The 19427-nt window shown below is 43.3% G+C and overlaps 1 protein-coding gene across 1 annotated transcript in view; it reads right to left on the minus strand.

Moving 5' to 3' along the window:
- Positions 1 to 1655: 1655 nt before the first annotated feature.
- Positions 1656 to 19427, minus strand: part of LTBP1 (latent transforming growth factor beta binding protein 1) — a gene marked incomplete at its 3' end in the record, with an annotated part of 310157 nt that continues 292385 nt past the window's right edge. The window contains exons 20-22 of the mRNA XM_008051691.2: positions 14003 to 14122; positions 10472 to 10594; positions 1656 to 1778 (exon numbers count right to left, since the gene is read on the minus strand). Coding sequence (XP_008049882.2) covers positions 1656 to 1778; positions 10472 to 10594; positions 14003 to 14122 — 366 coding nt within the window. The remainder of the gene's footprint in view (positions 1779 to 10471; positions 10595 to 14002; positions 14123 to 19427) is intronic.

The following is a 19427-nucleotide window of genomic DNA, read 5'->3' on the forward strand; positions in this document are numbered from 1 at the left end:
GAGGTGAGAGGATTGTCTGAGCCCACGGGTTCAAGACCAGCCCAGGCAACTTGGCAAGACCTTGACTCTACAATAAATCAAAAAGTTAGGCTGGCCTGTTGGTGTGTGCCTGTAATGCTTCCGCTGAGGTGAAAGGATCGCCTGAGCCCAGCAGGTCGAGGTGGCTGTGAGTGTGCCACTGCACTCAGCCTAGGAGACAGACTGAGACTCAAAAATATAAAAAAATTATCCAAGTATCAGAAATAAATAGAAGGAAAGGTAAATACATATACATGTTTTCAATGGAAGACATAGGCATGGCTTTAAGAAGACTAAAAAATACGTAAAAATGTGTAGGGCAGTCAGGTTTGGCTAAAGATGTTAGCATACAGAATCTAGACAATTTAATTGCTTTCTTTTTTTAAGTTGGAGTCTCACTCTGTCGCCCAGGATGGAGTGCCATGGCATGCTCACGGCCACCCAAGCGTCAACCTGCTGGGCTCCGGTGATCCTTCCACCTCAGCCTTTCAAGTAGCCAGAACCACAGGCGCACACTACCATGCCCAGCTAATTTTTGATGTATTGTAAAGATGAGGTCTCACCAAGTTGCCTGGGCTGGTCTCGAACCCACAGGCTCAGGCAATCTACTCGTCTTGACCTCCCAAACTACTGGGATTACAGGCTGAGCCACCGAGTGTCTAGCCATGATGTTGAAATGACTCAATGTGCCACCCTGTAAGAAAAATCACTTAATTTCACTTGTCTTCTTTCTTTTGACTATAAATGTAACAGCAATTGGTAGGGTGATGTAGCAAGCATTGTAGGAAAAGCCCATAAATTCAAATCTCACCTCTCCCACTCATTAGAGAGGAATATATAGGACATTCTCTGAGATTCAGTTCCTCGTGCACAAAATGAAAGAAAGAAAAGCTACCTCTTTTTTTTTTGAGTTGGAATCTCACTCTGTCGCCCAGACTGGAGTGCGGTGGCTGCTCCCGGCCACCGCAGCCTCGACCTGCTGGGCTCCAGCGATCCTTCCGCCTCAGTCTTCCAAGTAGCTACCTCTTAAGCTGCTGTTAGAATTAGGAGAGATAGCCACAGCATTTGGCACACAGGAGAAACACAAAGCTGTCGTTGTGACTGTTCATATAAAATCTGTGTTGTATTGTTGTGTTCTTATTAGTGCTCTGTGTCCGCTGTACTGTTTGGACGACAAAATGTGACTTTGAAAAATTGTAAACTTTCCCATTCTTCATAATCTTGACCAAGTGAAGCTTTTTAGGACGAACAAAGCAACGGTGGGTATTGATAAAAACAGGGATCAGGAAAAGGACACAGATCACCTATGGGATAAAGTAAAATATGCCCGTAAAGGATATAAAGAAGCTGGGAAGATCATCTAAACTCCAGGACCAAGACTGGTATGTGAAAAGGATGATCAAAGTCAGGCGATCTCAGCACAGCACCACGCAAAGTGAGGACACGCTCTGACTCGTGTGGGTTTCAGGTGACACCGGCTGGACAAGGCAACACCTGGTGCAGACCCAAGAAAGATGCTCTAACGCTAGATTATTCATATTTCAAGCAAGTGGCAAAACCACAGACTATGATAAGGAAGCAAGGCAGAACTGAAGAACCACGTAAACCATGACAAGAAGGAAGAGGGCGTGAAGTACCTTGACATCCCCTATTGTCATTTAGCTGGAATCCATCCGGACATGTGCAGTCATATGATCCTTCAGTGTTAATGCAGTCTCCTCTTTGGCAGACATTCCGGTCCTCCAAGCACTCGTTGATATCTACAAATGCAATTCAGAATTTGAAAAGACTAAACAAACGATACAACAGAAAGTTAGGTATTTTTTTCTTTAAATGTGCATTATTTTACATCATTTGCAATGCAAAATTCTTATGACAGATTTTTAACTTTTAGAGTTTTAAAAAAAATAAGCATTTTGATAGGATTTTAGCTTTGAACAATAAACAGCAGTTTTAAGCATCAGAAGAAAGAGAAGTGAAAATATTAGAACTCTGTAACAAACAATAACTTCCTTATGTTCTTGGTGATGATAGAGACGAAAAATATTTCAAAAATACATACTGTGAAGCAGATCTTGAGCATACCTAACATACTTGATCTCTTCATACAAGATCCTGTATTATGCATTATAGGAAACATTTCAAAGTTTTAAGCATGGTCTTTGCCCTCGAAGAGAAATGTCTATATTATTAAAAATAAACATATACGATATTAAATTGTTTTATAAGCCCAAAACAATTTAACAATAAGAAATCTCACAAAATAGAATTATTTGAAAAAAGCATAGTACCAACTTTAGGGGTCCTATACATTTAGAGAAAAGATACTATAAGGTTTTTTTTAAAAAGGCTTCATGCAACAGAAGAAATTAACTTGGCGTCTTGACAGCAGGGTAGAATACAGGGGTTGGGAGGAAGAGGGTCTTTCAGGAATCAGGAAGATCAAAGCCTAGTTGAAGTCACTTACTCAGTAGCTATCACAGGCAGATTTGATGTTGCCTGGATTTTTTTTTTTTCACAGTTTAGAAATATACTTTAAAAATGTCATGAGGACATCAGTAGAAGTATATTCTTGTCTATTTTGACATTTACTATCATAAAGACATACAAAGCTATCATACAAAGGTAAACTTATAATTTATGCACTTACAGGGTATACATGGCACCATCAGCAGTTGGGAAATGTGTAAATAAATGTAAAGATGCAGTATTAACTCATAATAGCATAAAATTAGCTATGACACAAAGCGTATCAGTCAATAATTTTGGAACCACTTCCTGCTGCCAGGTGATGAATGCAAGTGTTGTGACATTCTGTTTCACACACCATGTGATGTTAATGTTTCCAGATGAGCATTTGGTCTCTCCAGAGTGAATCAAGGAAATTACAAAGAATCGCCGTATTTATGGCAAAACAGTGCAAAGGGAAGGGTATCAAGATATAAATGTTGAAGATATTCCAGAGCCCAGAACCCACACCACAGGAGTTAGAGGTAGATGACATGAGGGGACAAGTGCTTCCAACACAGCACCAGATGACTAGAAAGGAAACAAGAGACTGGGTATGGTGACTCATGCCTAAAATTCCAGCAATTTGGGAGGCAAAGTACAGCAGACTGCCTTAGTCTAGGGCTTCCAGGCCAGCCTGAGCAACTTGGTGAGACTTGTCTTAACAATGAATCCAATAGTTGGCTGGGCATGATGGCAAACGTTGGTGACACCAGCTACTCAGAGGCTAAAGGAGAAAGATGGCCTGATACCATCACGTTGAGGCTGCAGTGTCTGTGGATTTTCCACTGTATTCCAGTCCGGGCATCAGAGTCAAAATCCAACCATATTTTCCCATTGGCACCTTTGCAAGGGAGTCTTCTATGCTCTTCTCTGGCAAAAGACCTTCAGTGTAATGAGAAGTCACAGCTGGAAGTTTGGCTAATGTGCAATGTCTCCTCACATCCCAGGGCTCTTTCCTTTGCTCCAGACATGTAATAAGGTCTGGCTTAGAGACAGCAAGTCCTAGAAAAACCAGGTTTCTATGGTTCTCTAACATCACAGTCCTGTACAATATTCGCTGAGGGGAGTCTAGGCATGCCCACTCCTCTGGAGAGAATTCTATGGTCACATCCTTGAATGACAACCCCACCTCCCGCCTTCTGAGGGTCTCAGCGTCTGTCCTACGAATCTCCCAGGACCTGCATGTCACAGGACAACACAGGTTAAAATGAAGATATACAAGGCTGACAGAGGAAACTAAGACCCTGTAAGAGCCTAGAAGCCGTTGCCCGGATTTTTAAAAATGTATATATTTATGGCATACGTGCAAATAAATACACAACCAATCATGGGCTTTGACCAATCAAGGGGTGGCCCCTCCAGACATGACACCAGGCAGACCTTTCTGGGGGGCTATTTATCACATTTGTGCCTGCTCAGAGCTCATTAATCCTAACACACACCATGAACCCCTCTTCTGCTGTATCTGTGCAGGATTGAAACTGTTAGCATTGAAGAAAGCTAAGGAACAAAACCGTCTTTGTTTTCTCAGAATTTGGCATTCTATAGCATTTCTTGCAAATAATTATGATAGCTGCCAAAATCCATGACAGGTTCCATCAGCTGCTGTGTCTCTCACACCCCGCTGTCTGGTTCACGTGTGGTGACACTGAGTTCCATTTTCCTCAGAGAACCCAGTCAGCCAGTTCACTGGCTTCTGAACCATTCGCAGGGAGGATGAAGGAGAAACAGGAGAATGCTGTATGCGTCTACCAAGATGAAAACAGGTTACTCTGATGAGTGTTCACTCAGAATTCAATGTTTCTAAGCACTGACCCCAAGACATAAAACACAGCTCATGTGACTTTGTCTCAACTAAAGCAGGTCGTCGCTTTTGCTTTTTCTTTCTTTCTTTTTTTTTTTTTCTGATGCCCAGGCTGGAGTGCAGGGGCATGATCACGGCCACCACAGCCTCAACCTGCTGGGCTCAGGTGATTCTTCCGCTTCAGCCTTCCAAGTAGCCAGAATTACAGGTGCATGCCACCACACCCGGCTAATTTTTGGTTTATTGTAGAGACAAGGCCTCGCCAAGTTGCCCAGGCTGGTCTTGAGCCCCTGGATTCAGACAATCCTCTCGCTCCACTTCCCAAAGTGCTGGAATGTCAGGTGTGAGCCACCACGCCCGGCATATTGCTTTTTCTTTAGTGTGTTTTTCCAATTTTACTGAAGTATAATTTACATAGAATAAATACATCTATTTGAAGAGTTCAGTGAGTTCTGACAAAGGTACACACATCTGTGATGACCATCACAGTCATAGTACAAGCATCTGATTAACCCAACATACATCCATGAACCTCTTTTATGCTTGGTTTCTTCCACTTACCATAACATTTTTGAGACTCATCCAAGCTGCTGTGTGTATCAGTTGTTCTCTTCTCATTATCCCTGAGTAGCATTTCATCATATGAACACACCATACCTGGTTAACCCGCTCACCTTTCGATGAGCATTTTGGGTTGTTTCCATTCTGGCCATTACAAATACAGTTTCTTTAGCCACTCCTGCATATGTCTTTTTATGAACATACACTTTTATTTTCCTTGAGTAAATACCTAGGAGTAGAATGCCTGGGCCATATGGCATGTCTAAGTTTTCTAAATGGCTGTATCATTGATATTCCTGGTGGCCATGTACGGGAGTTCCAATAGCTCCATGCTTATTCTAATGGCACCATAACTATTCTAATGGGTGCACAGCAGGCAATCGGCTTTTAGGCTAGACTTTCTTTCTTTTCTCTGTAGGTAATGGGGACAAGTGAAAAGAAGCATCTGATCATTGGTATCCTGTAGAAAATGTGAATCCAAAAACAATCCAGGAAAACCGTGGGAATATGAGTTTTGGCGACGAGAAAAACTACCTCATAATGCAGATGTCTGTCTCAGCATGAGAGAAGCAAGGCAGCTCTCTGTTCATGCTACTTTAAAGAAATTTGATTTTAAGGAGTTGAGAGCTTGGGTGAAGGGGCTAGGGTTCAGAAATTACCTACTGGGCACAATGTTCATATCTGGGGAATGGGCCACCTGAGACCCAATCCTTACCACTGCACTCTATGTCCATGTAACAAACATACATGTGTACCCTCTGAATCTAAAATTGAAAAAAAGTAATTAGCTTTTCATTCATTTTTCTAAAATCTAAGATAAATAATGAATGTTGGGAAACCAGCATCATTTTCAGTGTTTGTAAATAAGTACATATAGGCTCAGCGGCTCAACCTGTCATCCCAGCACTTTAGGAGGCTGAGGCAAGAGGACTGCCTGAGCCAGCAGGTTCAAGACCAGCTCCGGCAACTTGGCAAGACCTCGTCTCTACCATAAATAAAAAATTAGTCAGGCATAGTATAGCCACGTGCCTATAGTTCCGGCTAGTTGGAAGGCTGAGGTGGAAGGATTGCCAGAGTCCAGCAGGTCAATGCTGAGTTTCCGTGAGCGTGCCACTGCTGCACTCTACCTGGGTGACACAGTGAGACTCCAACTAAAACAAACAAACAAACATACCCTGGGCATTATGTGAGAGTCATGCTTTAGTTTACATTTTGCAAGACCTTCCTCTACCTTCAAAGCAAAAAAGAGCAGATGGAGCACCGAGAGCGCCCAACATGGGACTGCTCTGCATCACCACCTGGCATGGTGAGAAATGGCCACTCCTCCTGGGAGCTGAGCAATAGGCTTTAAAGAAAGCAACAGTGAACTCCGTCTCCTGCTGAGTTTGCCGAGACCGAAGCTTGTCAAACATCCCACTGTTAATTTGGTGCCTTCCCTTTCCGCAGCAGTAACAACTGACACAGTTCATCTCTCCCTCCTCCTTGAAACTCTTTCTTCTCTCAGATTCTGGTTTTCATCTTCCTCATTTGCCACTTTTTCCTTAATCCCCTTTGCTGGTTCTTACCCACTCCCTCACGTCTGAAGGTTGGAGGGACCAGGGCCTTCTCTCTCTTCTAACCACAGTCACCCATTGGGTGACTCCATCCAATTCCAAGGCTTTGATGAACACTGTCTATGTGCTGATGACTCCCTGCCCAGGACCCACTCTGGAATTCCAACTGCCTTTTGGACATCTTCCTTTGAATATTCATCTTGGACAGCAAAAACTGACAGAGCATGTGTGGAGCACCTTACTCCTCCACTAACCTCCTCCAGGGCCTTTGCACCTGCTATTTCTTTGAATGCAATGCTCTTCTCATAAATAATCACTTGCCATCATCCCAAGGAAACCTCTACTTGCCTCCTTATTTAAAATCCCCACCCGTCCCCAGCACTTCCCTCTTTATTTTTCTCCATAACATTTATTGTCACATGCCAAGCTACATATTTTACTTACTGGTTATGTTTATTGCTTGTCCCTCATTAGAATGTAAGCTACATGTGGGCAGGAATATGTTTTGGTTTATAGTCCCATGCCTAGAATAGTGCCTGGCACAAATGTGGTACTAAATAAATATTTGAACAAATGCATCAATGAATACACGAATGACTCTGACATGGAAATAAATATTGGAAGGAAAGAAATACTATCGTGTCTTCTGACTAGCTTTATTTTGTCCACCAAGAAATGACCAAAAATAAAGGATCACAGAAGGACAGCATAAATAATGCACTGTCTTCTCTGGTTCCATGAGGGACTTGGGAGCAGCCTGAAGGAGGGGATGAGGAGAGGCTAAAGAACATGTGGCATTAAAGAGTGTGCTTGGGGACCTTGAACAATTATGATACCATAAGAAAGTGTTTGGCAATAATGGGAAACTGTCGGGTGGGGTGGGATTGGCAGTTGAGGGAAACTGCTGGGGGAAGGAGGGGCATACCTCATCAACAAGGGTATCTGCATAATCAATGTTTATATACCTAACCCTGAATTGTACCCTACGTCTTTATAGTTAAAAATAATAAGTAAGAAAATTTAGGAAAAAAAAAGAAAAATGTGGTACATATAAATGATGGAATATTATGCAGCCATAAAGAAGAACAAAATTATGGACTTTGCAGCAACTTGGATGGATTTAGAGTCTATAATACTCAGTGATTTATTACAGAAGCAAAGAACTGAGTACCATATGTTCTCACTCAAAAATGGCCCCTGAACATTTTCCATAATACCAAAATAAAGGTATTGACAGTAGCAGGAAACTGCGAGGGGCGGGAAGGGAGAGGCATATAACATTAATAAAGGTATCTGACCTCTAACCAGGTGAAGTGGGGACCAAAGGTAGGCTCAAGCTTTACCTATATGATGAATACTTGTATTCCTAATCCTGAATTGTACCCCACATCTTTAAAATGAAATAAATTTTAAAAAAGAAAAAAAAAAGAGTGTGCTTGGAAGGGAAGAACGTCAACACAGAACCTTTACAGGCTGCGGGATCTCTAAGGACCAGGACAACAAAGGCCGCACCATCACAGAGCAAGTAACTCCTGAGCATGTGGGCGTCATGCGGGAACCAGTGCGACACTTGGGATTCTGCCTCCATGAGGAGGCCAGCGGAATCCCAGGAAGATACTGTGAGAAATTCTGGTATAGACCCAGAATTATTAGGGGAACATGACATATGGAAACACAAAAGACAACAAGAGGCAACCGCCTTTCTAGACTGGTGTGGCCATGCGTTCTTGGAGCTGTTGCCACCATCATGTTTCCTAGCTTTGGCCCCCTCCCCTACCTTGGGGAGTTGATTCTCCTCTCTCTCTAATTTACTTTCTAAATAAACTATATCTTTTTTAAAAAGCTAACAAGAAAAATGGCTGTGAGAGGCATGTGCACAGGTGCAGCTCGGTTAATTACAGCTAAATACCACAGGGGAGGGTAGGAAGTAGCACCAGTTGGGACTCAGCGGGCCAAGTGCTAACATAGTTTCAAAGGGAGTTCCGAATGCATTGGACGAACTCCAGGCCTACCCATAACCATGGAACACCATGGAAGCCAGTCCTGACTTTGGGAGAAAAAGGTCTGATGATCTGTTCAAAAAGAAGCTTTCCTAACAGAACATAATGGTGTCATAAACATCCATACTAATAACGAGGAAAAAGTAGGCTAAAAAGTTTTTGTTTGACTTTTCATACAATAGATGCTTTGGGAATAAAAACCTTACACTTCTGGAAAGACTATGCCCTCTGATGAACCAATGACCTGAGACTCAATCAAAGATGGCATGGTGGTTGATTTCTTGGCTTGGCCAGGTATCAAGGCAGAAGAGACGCTGCTGGTCACTCTAGGTTTTCAGTGCCGTGGCATACACCTTACTGACCTTCTACATCAGGGGTCCCCAGGCTCTGGGCCATGGACCGATACTAGTCTGTGACCTGTTTAGGAACCAGGTCGCACGGCAGGAGGTGAGTATGTGGTGGGGCAGGAGAGTGAGTGAATCATCATCTGGATTTCCAGTTGCTCCCCATTGCTCCCATTACTTGCCTGAGCTCCACTTCTGTCAAATCAGTGGTGGCATTAGATTCTTATAGGAGCATGAACCCTATTATGAACTATGCCTGTAAGGGATCCAGGTTGCGTCCTCCTTTTGAGAATCTAATGCAATTCTGCCACTGATCTGCACAATAATTGTAATGCACTTAAATCATCCTGAAACCATCCCTCCCCACCCCTGGTTCACAGAAAATTGCCTTCCACCAAACTGGTCCCTGATGCTAAAAAGGTTGGGGACCGCTGATCTACATTAGTCTAGAATAGATTCTTCCACAACTGGCTTCCCACAACATGACTACCCTTCACCTTGGAATGCCACTACATGGAATTTTTACCATGTAACCACACTTCAGAGTTCTCAAACTCAATTTCTTAGGCACAATCATATCTTATTATATTGATTTCTCACTTATTTGACTATTTCCTTATTTTTCAATAGGTATATTGTTTATTACTTTTCACTGGTATGAATCCTTTGTGGAACATTATCACCTTGGAATACCATCTTAGAAGTTGATTGCCTGTTCCAGCAGACATTTTAAGGCCTTTGAAACTTGTCCAAAATTGCCCTCTAGAGGCCGAGTCATTTTACAATCCCAGCAGCAGCAGGGGGGTAAATACTCAGTCACTTTGTGACTGCTTGGACCAAGTTCTCTGGTCCAAAATCCAGGATGCTTTGTATGTTAATGGATCTTTCTTAATGCACTGGAGAGTGAAAAAGGATTTGGAGCTGCTGAAATGCATGCCACAAAACCGTTCACTACAAAGCTGGCCTACTTCTCTCACAGGTAGGTTCAGATACTGCCTCAAAAACTCTGACTCTGCATGTGGGCACAACCCCGGCAACACTCGTGTCTCTGGCTTCACACCTCACAGGCTCTAAGTGCAGCTTTGCTGCAGGTGAGCTGTAAAACCTGATACTTGAGTGGACGCTGAACCCAGAAAAAGTTCATGAGTGACAGGCTGAGGGCCAAGGGAGAAAGGAGCACGCTGGGAGGAGACACGCCCCTCTCCATAAGCAGGACTGGCAGGGTCACCCCACCAGGTAAGGGGGCGTGGGAGGGAATGAAAACGGCTGATGACCATGCAATGCTGTACACACAGGGTATCTTTTAGAAACATCTGATGCAAAAAGCTCAACACTGAATTGGAGTATGGCTCTTGAAAATTCTATCTGGAAAATTAAGTTGTATTTACTTATCTGGAAATTGGTCCTGTATTTTAAAAAAGGTTTATTGTTCAGAACTTTGCACCCAGGATAAACCATCTATAGTTGGAAAAGCTGAATAGCTTCTTCATGCCTTAGGCTGGCACATCTCAATTCTCAAAGACAGCTCTGAGCAAGGCAAAGAAAACCTGGGATCCACAACGTCTTTGCATTATTTGTATGCAGTTAAGAGGTTGGGCCCAAGGACAGACGCTGAGAGGACACCCAAACCTCCCTGTGATCCGGGCATCTTATGATTCTGAAATCGGGAGCAATTCTCACCTTCACAGTGGTCTCCAAGCGCTGATGCTCTGTAACCCTGGTCACACACACACTGGAAAGAGCCCTCTGTGTTCCTGCACTGCCCGTGACTGCAGAGATGGCGGTGGAGGCACTCGTCAATATCTGTGAGTAAGAGAGCACAAAGAAACTGTAGAAGTGGCATCTCAAAAATATTTTGAGGCTGGACCCCATGGCTCATGTCGCACTTTGGGAGGGCAAGGTGGGAGGATTGTTTGGGCCCAGTACTTCTGAGTAACATAGTGAGACCCTATCTCTATAAAAAGGGAAAAGAAAAAATTAGCTGGGCATAGTGGTCATGCTCATAATCCCAGTATTTTGGGAGGCTGAGGCAGGAGGATCACTTGAGCCCAGGAGTTCAAGGCTGCAGTGAGCTACAACGGCATCACTGCACTCCAGCTTAGGTGACAGAGTGAGACCCTGTCTCTAAAAAAAACCCAAATAATTCAGTCAGTCTAAATTCAAGAAAGGGGTGATTGGGGAACATTAAGATAATGTTGAGGCCAGGCTCGGTGGCTCAGCCTGTAATCCCAGCACTTTGGAAGGCAGAGGCAAGTGAACTGCCTGAGTCCGTGGGTTCCAGACAAGCCTGGGCAACTTGGTGAGACCTCATCTCTATAATAAATTTAAAAATTAGCTGGGTGTGGTAGCGCACGCCTGTAGTTCCAGCTAGTTGGAAGGCTGAAGCGGAAGGATTGCCGGAGCCATGAGCATGCCACTGCACTCCAGGCGTGAGCATGCCACTGTACTCCAGCCTGGGCAACAGAGTGAGACTCTAACTCAAAAAAAAAAAAAAGATAATGTTGGTAGAAGCCTTTGCAATTACCATCATACAAGGGGGAACTTAAAAAATACCGAAATTATTTTTTGGAAGGTGAGCCCCTTGTAGTACAGGCTTTTCCCACCAGGTAAGCATTCTAGAAATCCATCGACATCAGCGTGTCAGCTAGCATTGTTGTGAGAGGCTGCACAGCGGAAGAAACATCCCAAGTTGTGGCAAACAGGTGACCGGTTCTTCCACCATGACAACACACTTGTCCACACCGCAGTGAGTGTTCAGTAGTTTTTGACCAAACATGGTGCCTCACTCTCCCTGTTCACCTGATCTCACCCCAAGCAACGTTTTTTTGTTTCCCTGAATGAAAAAGTCCTCAAATGTTTCACTGATGTGGAAGAGGTCAAACAAACAAACAAACAAAAAAATGGCAGAAGCAATCAAAGGCATCACGGGTTCAAAAACTGTTTCGAGTAGTGGAAGGTGTCTCGATAGGTGTAGGGCATCAAACGGAGAGTACTGAAGGTGACTGAAGTTTAAACATGGAATTTTTTTTTTTGGTGAGCTGGAGTCTCACTCTGTTGCCCAGGCTGGAGTGCAGTGGCCCACTCACGGCCACCCCAGCATCGACCCACTGGGTTCAGGCGATCCTTCCACTTCAGTCTTCCAAGTAACCAGAATGACAGGCACATGCTACCATGCCCAGTTAATTTTTGATTTATTGTAGAGATAAGGTCTTGCCAAGTTGCCCAAGCTGTTCTCGAATCTGTGGGCTCAGGCAATTCCCTCACCTTGGCCTCTCAAAGTGCTGGGATTACAGGCTTGAGTCACCGTGCCTGGCCAACACACAACTTTTAAATAAATAAATCTGTTTTTTTGGGGTCCCCCTTGTATACTGCTGCTTTTATAGTGCTATCTCAGGAGACTTTTGTGCTCATTAAATATTCAAAGTGTGCATACAGACATGGATATTACTTGTTTCCTTACAAAACAGTTGGTCTTATACAGTGTGAATTCTGTTCTTAAATGAGAAATGATGTTTTCTCTCAAGAACTCTGGACACCTGTGCTTGTCACAGGTGATATCATATCTTCACATTCAGGAAGCACATGCTAATTGGAAAGTAAAGTATTTTCGTGTGAAATTCAATGAAATATTTCTTTAAAAAGTCTAAAGTCAACCCTGGCAAGTCAAGAATCTTCACAATTACCTGTAGAAACAGGATATATTCCCAAACTTTATCTCTGAGTCTAAGTGGGACACTATTACAGTTTTACTGACAAGTCTTCTTTTGTTTTTGTTTGTTTTTTTTTTAAGGGAAAAATTTGGCCACGTGTAGTGGCTCATGCCTGTTATCCCAGCACCTTGGGAGGCCAAAGAAAAAGGCTTGCTTGAGGCCAGGAGTTCAAGGCCAGCCTGGACAACAATAGTGAGACCTTGTCTCCACAAAAACCAAAAACAAATTAGCCAGGTATGGTGGTGTATACCTTTAGTTCTAGCTACTCTGAAGGGTGAGAAGGGAGAATTGCAAGAGCCCCAGAGTTTGAGGCAGTGAACTATGATTGCCCCACTATGCTCTAGCATGGGGGACAGAGTGAGACCTTGTCTCAAAAAAAAAAAAAGGCAAAAATCTCACAAAGTTTAATACCACACAAAAACTAAGGTTATTAACATTCCATAGCATAATATCAGCCCGATATAATAACCTTCTAATTGCTGATATCCCAGTATGTAAAATCTTTAAATTAATTTAGATATTTCAATGAAAATTACTTTCTGTCATTAAGAATTACACAGAGAGCAGTATTTTTTCCTCCTAATATGAATGTCTCACCACTGGCCATGAATGCTGTATTTAAAAAATTGAACTCGTTTCCATCTTGCTTTGTTGACTTTCCTAACTTATGTTTACATACTCAGGTATCTGGCACCATAAAGCAATCACCTAGCACATTCACTTGATTAAATGTCCATTTGTTTAGACCAGGTGCCTTTTTGTTGTTGTTGAGTTGGGGGGTCTCATTCTTTCACCCTGGCTGGTCTATGGTTGATCACAGCCTCAAACTCCTGGGCTCATGTGATCCTCTTGCCTCAGCCTCCCAAGTAGCTGGAACTTAGAGGTGTGCATCATTACTCCTGGCTAATTTTTTAATTTTTTGTAGAGATGAGGTCTCACTATGTTGCCCAGGCTGGTCTCAAACTCCTGGGCTCACATGATCCTCTTGCCCCTCAGCCTCTCAAGTAGCTGGGACTTAGGGGTGTGCACCATGACTCTTGGCTAATTTTTTAAATTTTTTGTACAGACGAGGTCTCGCTATGCTACCCAGGCTGGTCTCGAACTCTTGGACTCACATGATCCTCTTGCCTCAGCCTCTCAAGTAGCTGGAACTAGAGGTGTGCATCATTACTCCTGGCTAAATTTAAAATTTTTTGTAGAGGTGAGGTCTTGCTACGTTGCCCAGGCTGATCTTGAACTCCTGGGCTCTCATGATCCTCTTGCCTTAGCCTCCCAAGTAGCGGAACTAGAGGTGTGCACCATTACTCCTGGCTAATTTTTAAATTTTTTTGTAGAGGTGAAGTCTCGTGATGTTGTCCAGACTAGTCTTGAACTCCTGGGCTCAAACAATCCTCCTGCCTCGGACTCCCAGAGTGCTGGGATGACAGGTGTGAGCCACTGCAAGCAGCCAGATCAGGAACTTTACATTGAAACCTCAGGAGTTTGCACGGCCACATCTTACCTTCACACTGGTCTTTGGCTGCTGACAGCTGGTACCCCGGCCCGCAGGTACACCGGAAGGAGCCCTCGGTGTTTTTGCACTGCCCGTTCATACAGAGGCCTTGCTGACATTCGTCAATATCTGCGAACACAACAATGGCCACTGTTTTGAAACTGACTACTCAGGGGAATGCAGTACAATTCACTTGTACCACTTCTCACGTGAGGCACGTACATTTTAGCACATATGAGTCCACTGATCTTCCTTGTGTCCACCCCAGTGGGCTGATCTGGAAAGCAGAAGCAACTACAAACAGACAACATGCGAAGAAGCTGCCTACGAGACAGCGCCAAGCTCCTCACCATCACTCTTTCACATTTTGAATATGGTAGAAACACACTATGAAATATTTCAGAACTGAAAACAGAGACAGAACCTGAAGCGTGAATCATGGCTACCAGACAGCGTGTAGAGCTGCTGAGTGACATGGAAGAAGGCGGAACTAAAACTACCAGGAATTTGAAACACAAAGCCCAACCGTAGGCAGTTATGGAAGGAAACAGACATTTCTGCTTTATTTAGAAGAGGTTGAACTACAAGGTCAGACTGCTGCATTAAAGAACACTGAGTTCATTTTTAAAGTCACAAGGATGGCCAAGAGGAACGGTAGCATTACAAGGACTCTGGAATACCAAGGGAAAAAGCGAGAAGTGAGGATTTTTTAAAAATGCCTTGACTGAAGATAAAGCTACTGATCAAGATGGAATACAAAGGGGAACCCCCAAAAACCCTGAATTTATTTATAAAAATTTGTGTATTTATTCTTACATGTTTAAACATCAGTCACCTTCAAAGTACTCTCTGTTTGATGAATACAGAGAGTACTTTCTTTTTTTTTTTTTTTTTTTTTTGAGTTGGAGTCTCACTCTGTCGCCCAGACTGGAGTGCAGTGGCCTGAACTACAAGGGGCCTGTCCGCTAGAAAATAACTCTGATTTTTCGGGGATCCCCTGTAAAATTCTTAATCAGTGTTCCAGCAAATGGCATGAATACAAAGTTCCACAACTGAAGTAAAGAACAGGCTTTGTCAGTCACTTGGACACTCCTGGTAGAAGCTGAGTTAGCTTTTCAAATGCTTTTGTTTGGCTATTCTGTTGGCCTGACCTAATGAGACAATTCTGTCTTGTCTTGTCTCTCCAGACATGCAATTCTAACTGAAGAGCTAGTCAGTTACAAGTTTATGATGACAGGTAGGATTGATCTTTGCTCCTGCAACCACAGGTCTGTTGTGAGGACTAGCATAGGGAACAGACACAAAACACGCTAGCCCTATCCTCAGAAGGGGATAAAGAAACCCTGGTCTAAAGGGGATAATACACAAGCAGAATTTGTTTAAAAATAGATTATGTGTTTTAAAGATCAGTATATGATTATTGTTTTCTTCCCCAAATATCTTATTTAAAATGCATCTAAAAGTTTTTGTCAGGAAAACTCAATTAACAGTGCCATCCTGTCCCACAAGTATTATCGACAACTGCCTGTTTCCCAAACAAAGTTGTATTTTTTATGCTCTAATGACGCATGAACCTTTTAAATTGTATCCCGATATAAGCAAGGGGTCAGGTAATCCCATGTTTCCTGAAACAGCTCACAAAAATGATTAATGATGTGATATTACTGCTAATGTTATCTCTAGAATTCAACTGCCTTTGTTCCCTTTGGTCACTCTAAAGACCTAAACATCACCTTGGTCCAGACAACTGTGTTGCCTCAAGTTCTTCCAAGTGGGTATGTCACCCCTTCTAGCAATGACTTGACTAGAAACCTGTATTTGTTTCACTGATTGTGTTATTGGTCCCCCTTTGTTTACAAAAGATTCCTGGCTGCCAACTGTTGACTGTTCATAGAACAGTTAAACAAGCAAGCTACACTTCACCTTGAGAATGACTTTATACCTTCCCAATGCACTCAGTCTCTTAGCTTTGGGAGTGGTTAGCAGCAGACATCAGTCTACACCATATTTTCTTTCAGCACAATCTAAAAAATACTTGAGATGTCAGTTCATGAACTTAAGACCAACATTAGCTCTTGCAGCTGGCTGGATCCCATGTCATGTCTGACAACATTTTTAGTGCTTTGGACTCTTTCTGAATTTCTCATAGAAGACGGCACATTAAGTATTCCCATGTGAAGATGTCTGCAGAAGGATATACCCCCTCTTCCAAGTGCTGTCAGGGGACGCCAGACATCTTACATAACTCACTCACTTACGTTGCTGGGGCTGTCAGAAGCAAACCATGACAAGGAACGACACACCCACTTGGAAGAACTTGAGGCAGTGCAGTTATCTTGACCAAGGTGATCTTTGGGTCTTTAAAATGACCAAAGGGAACAGAGGCAGCTGAATTCTAGAGATAAAAACATTTTTCTTTTCCAATGAGGAACAAAATTCCTGAGACAATAGAAAACTTTCTAATAAAACAGGCACATAAGACTAATGTATCCTTTCTTTTGTGCCAAGAAGATGAACAGAAACATGCGCTCCCGTGAAAAGTATTTCTTTAGAGGAATTTTGTACATGCATGTGACAAGTCCATCTCAGAGTTAAAAAGGAGACTAACTATATCTAGGTATTTATAAGCTTAGCATATACAAAGCTAAAACGTATGGATACAATTAGGTCAAGAGAAATAAGTAATGAATTAATATATTAGATCACATATTGACAATCTGAAGAAAGTTCTCAGCACATTTAGTCATGTGAAGACAAAGTCAATATCTACAACTCTCAAAAGGCAAGATTGTCAGAATTATGGAATATTGGAAAAGAGGCAGACTTATGATTTAGGGTGAGTGACAGCCATGAGCAGATGTGGTTCAGAAAAATGTTACCAGATAATTAAAGAAAAAGATGGTATCAGTGCAGAAAGAAAAGACTTTGGGAGGAGAGTGAGGGTGATAAGTGCATATGCTAGTTTCTAAAAAGGAAGATGGGGATCTTGCCTGATCTGACCCAAGAGTGCAAGGAAGAGATGCCATTAGGAGAGAGAGGAGGGCAAGGTTCAACACCAAGTAGAGGTAAAGCTTGCTCCCACCTCCAAGTATCACCATGTGCTATTTTGTCTGCCTACCCAGTTTTTCACCTAATATTTTAAGACGAAGTTCAAACAGCAACATCTCTGTGACGCTTTCCTAGAAGCAAACAGTCATCCCCTTCTTGGCTCCAAAAAGATGTTGCTCATGTCTCTAATTTAGAGCCAGTACCACCAAAAGCACCGCCACCATCAGCATCCCTGTGTCACGCTCTGCCCTATACTAACTTGCACTCCCTGAATGCCCTCTGTTCCTGTATCATCTCACGCCATCCTCTTATCAGCTCTCGTGGGTACCATGATGGTTCTCTGTCTTGCAGATGCTTAGCAAAGTAAAGTACTATAGCTTACTTAAGTTCACATAGCTTCTAAATGTAGAGCTAGGATCTGATATACTGCCTTAAAAAAAAAAAAAAAAACTGGCCAGGCTTGGTGGCTCAGCCTGTAATCCCAGCACTTTGGGAGACCAAGGTGAATGGTTTGTCTGAGCCCATGGGTTCGAGACCAGCCTGGGCAACTTGGTGAGACTTCACCTCTATGGAAAAAAAAATTAGCCAGGTGTGGTGGCACCTGTAGTTCCGGCTACCTGGAAGGCTGAGGCGGAAAGATAGTCAGAGCCCAGCAGGTTGAGGCTGCAGTAGCACAGAATCTTCACAGGGCAGCTGTGATTTCAAATCGGATGGAGGGAGGGAGTGCATGCCACTGCATTCTAGCTTAGGCAACAGAGTGAGACTCCAACTCAAAAAAACAAAAAACAAAAAAACAAAATGAAAACTCTAAGCTTTACTTGGATTTCATGAGTTTTTCCAATCATATCCACTCTCTTCCAGGATTCAATCCCGGGCACTACATTGCAGTTAGTTGTGTTGTCTCCCCAGTCAGTCCTTCCCTGTTTTCACGACCTTATCTGTCTCCAGGAGTACAAGCCAGAATACTGTAGAATGTTCCCAACCTGTACTCGTCTGATGTTTTTTTGATGATTAGACTGGGGTTACAGTTTTTTGGAAAGCAAAGCACAGAGGCGGAGTGCTCTGGTCATCACATAATGTCAGGTGTGCATTCTCACATCAGGTGTACATGACATTCACATGATATCCATGATGATGTCGGCTTTTACCACTTGGCTCACACAGTTATACTGCCTCTTGATGTATTGTGTTACCTATAATTATCAGTTGCAGGGTTGCATCTCTTCTAATGAGTAAAAGTTCTTTGAGAGAGTACAATCTCTCAGTAACATCTGCATTTGGCACAGGGTCTGCAACATGTTGGTTTCCAGTTACGTGCAAGATGGAAGAAGGGAGGATGAGGAGAGGGAGGGAGGAGGGGAAGGAGGGATGAAGGGAAACAGAGAAGGAGGTCACAAAGGAAGAAAGGGAGGGAAGAAAGGGATGGAGGGTGGGAGGGAGGGAGGGCAAGTTCGGCAGCAGAATGCCCGAGTGACTGGACATGAGTGTTCCGAGGGTGGTATCCCTCGATGGTGATGATGTAGATTTTGGGGCTCCAGAGAGCTATACTAGAGGGACCAGGCTCAACTGGGATGGCAGCAGACAAGAGCCAGACAGTGGCACCGAGTCATTCACTCCATGTGTCCACTCTGAGCATCACCCCTTCAGAGGGCCAAGCCTCTGATATAGGGCTGATGTGAGGTCTGGAAATCTGAGATTATCCACCCAAGCTTGTACTGTGAATCGCTGGGAAGAGCCCATCAGGTAAGCAGTGAGGAAGCAGACAGGAATCAAAGATAGAATTGTCTTGAGCGAGTGTTTGGGTCCCAGTCAGCACACAATCTTCACAGGGCAGCTGTGACTTCGAATCAAATGGGGGAAAGAATGCAAGTCAAAGAAGGCGATCATGACAAGTTTGGAATGTGACATGCAAGAATGGATTTCAAGAGTTTTCATCCACAAGTAGATGAAAAGAACCAGATAGGTTGAGGGACAAAAAAGATAAAATGGCAGGATGTGGAAATACACTGGATCAGCCATAAAGACTGGCAATGACATCTAAGGCTTGAGTTCCTCATCCACTATTAAGGGATGGGGGAAGACATGACACCTTTTAGATGGTTCTCATGTTTAATTTGGTCTGAGGAGATCTTGGCTTGAGAAGTCCACAGGAAAGCTGTGGATGTGGCCAACAGTGAAAGGCCCACAAGAAGATGGAATGTGTCCACTTAAGATGCCTAGTGGGAGTGGGCAGTACTTGATCCAACAGAAGGAGCACAGCACCACATTCGGGGACCTGTAAGTCCCTTACCCCTACCAGAAGCAGCTTCGCTTCTCACAGGACACCAGGGTATTCACATACTGCTGACCACAGAGGGAAATAAATTCTCACCTGGAGTTTTCATGT

This window comes from Carlito syrichta, unplaced genomic scaffold (assembly GCF_000164805.1).
Source record: "Carlito syrichta isolate Samal-C Ts95f unplaced genomic scaffold, Tarsius_syrichta-2.0.1 Scaffold222157, whole genome shotgun sequence".
In the NCBI taxonomy this organism is placed as follows: domain Eukaryota; kingdom Metazoa; phylum Chordata; class Mammalia; order Primates; family Tarsiidae; genus Carlito; species Carlito syrichta.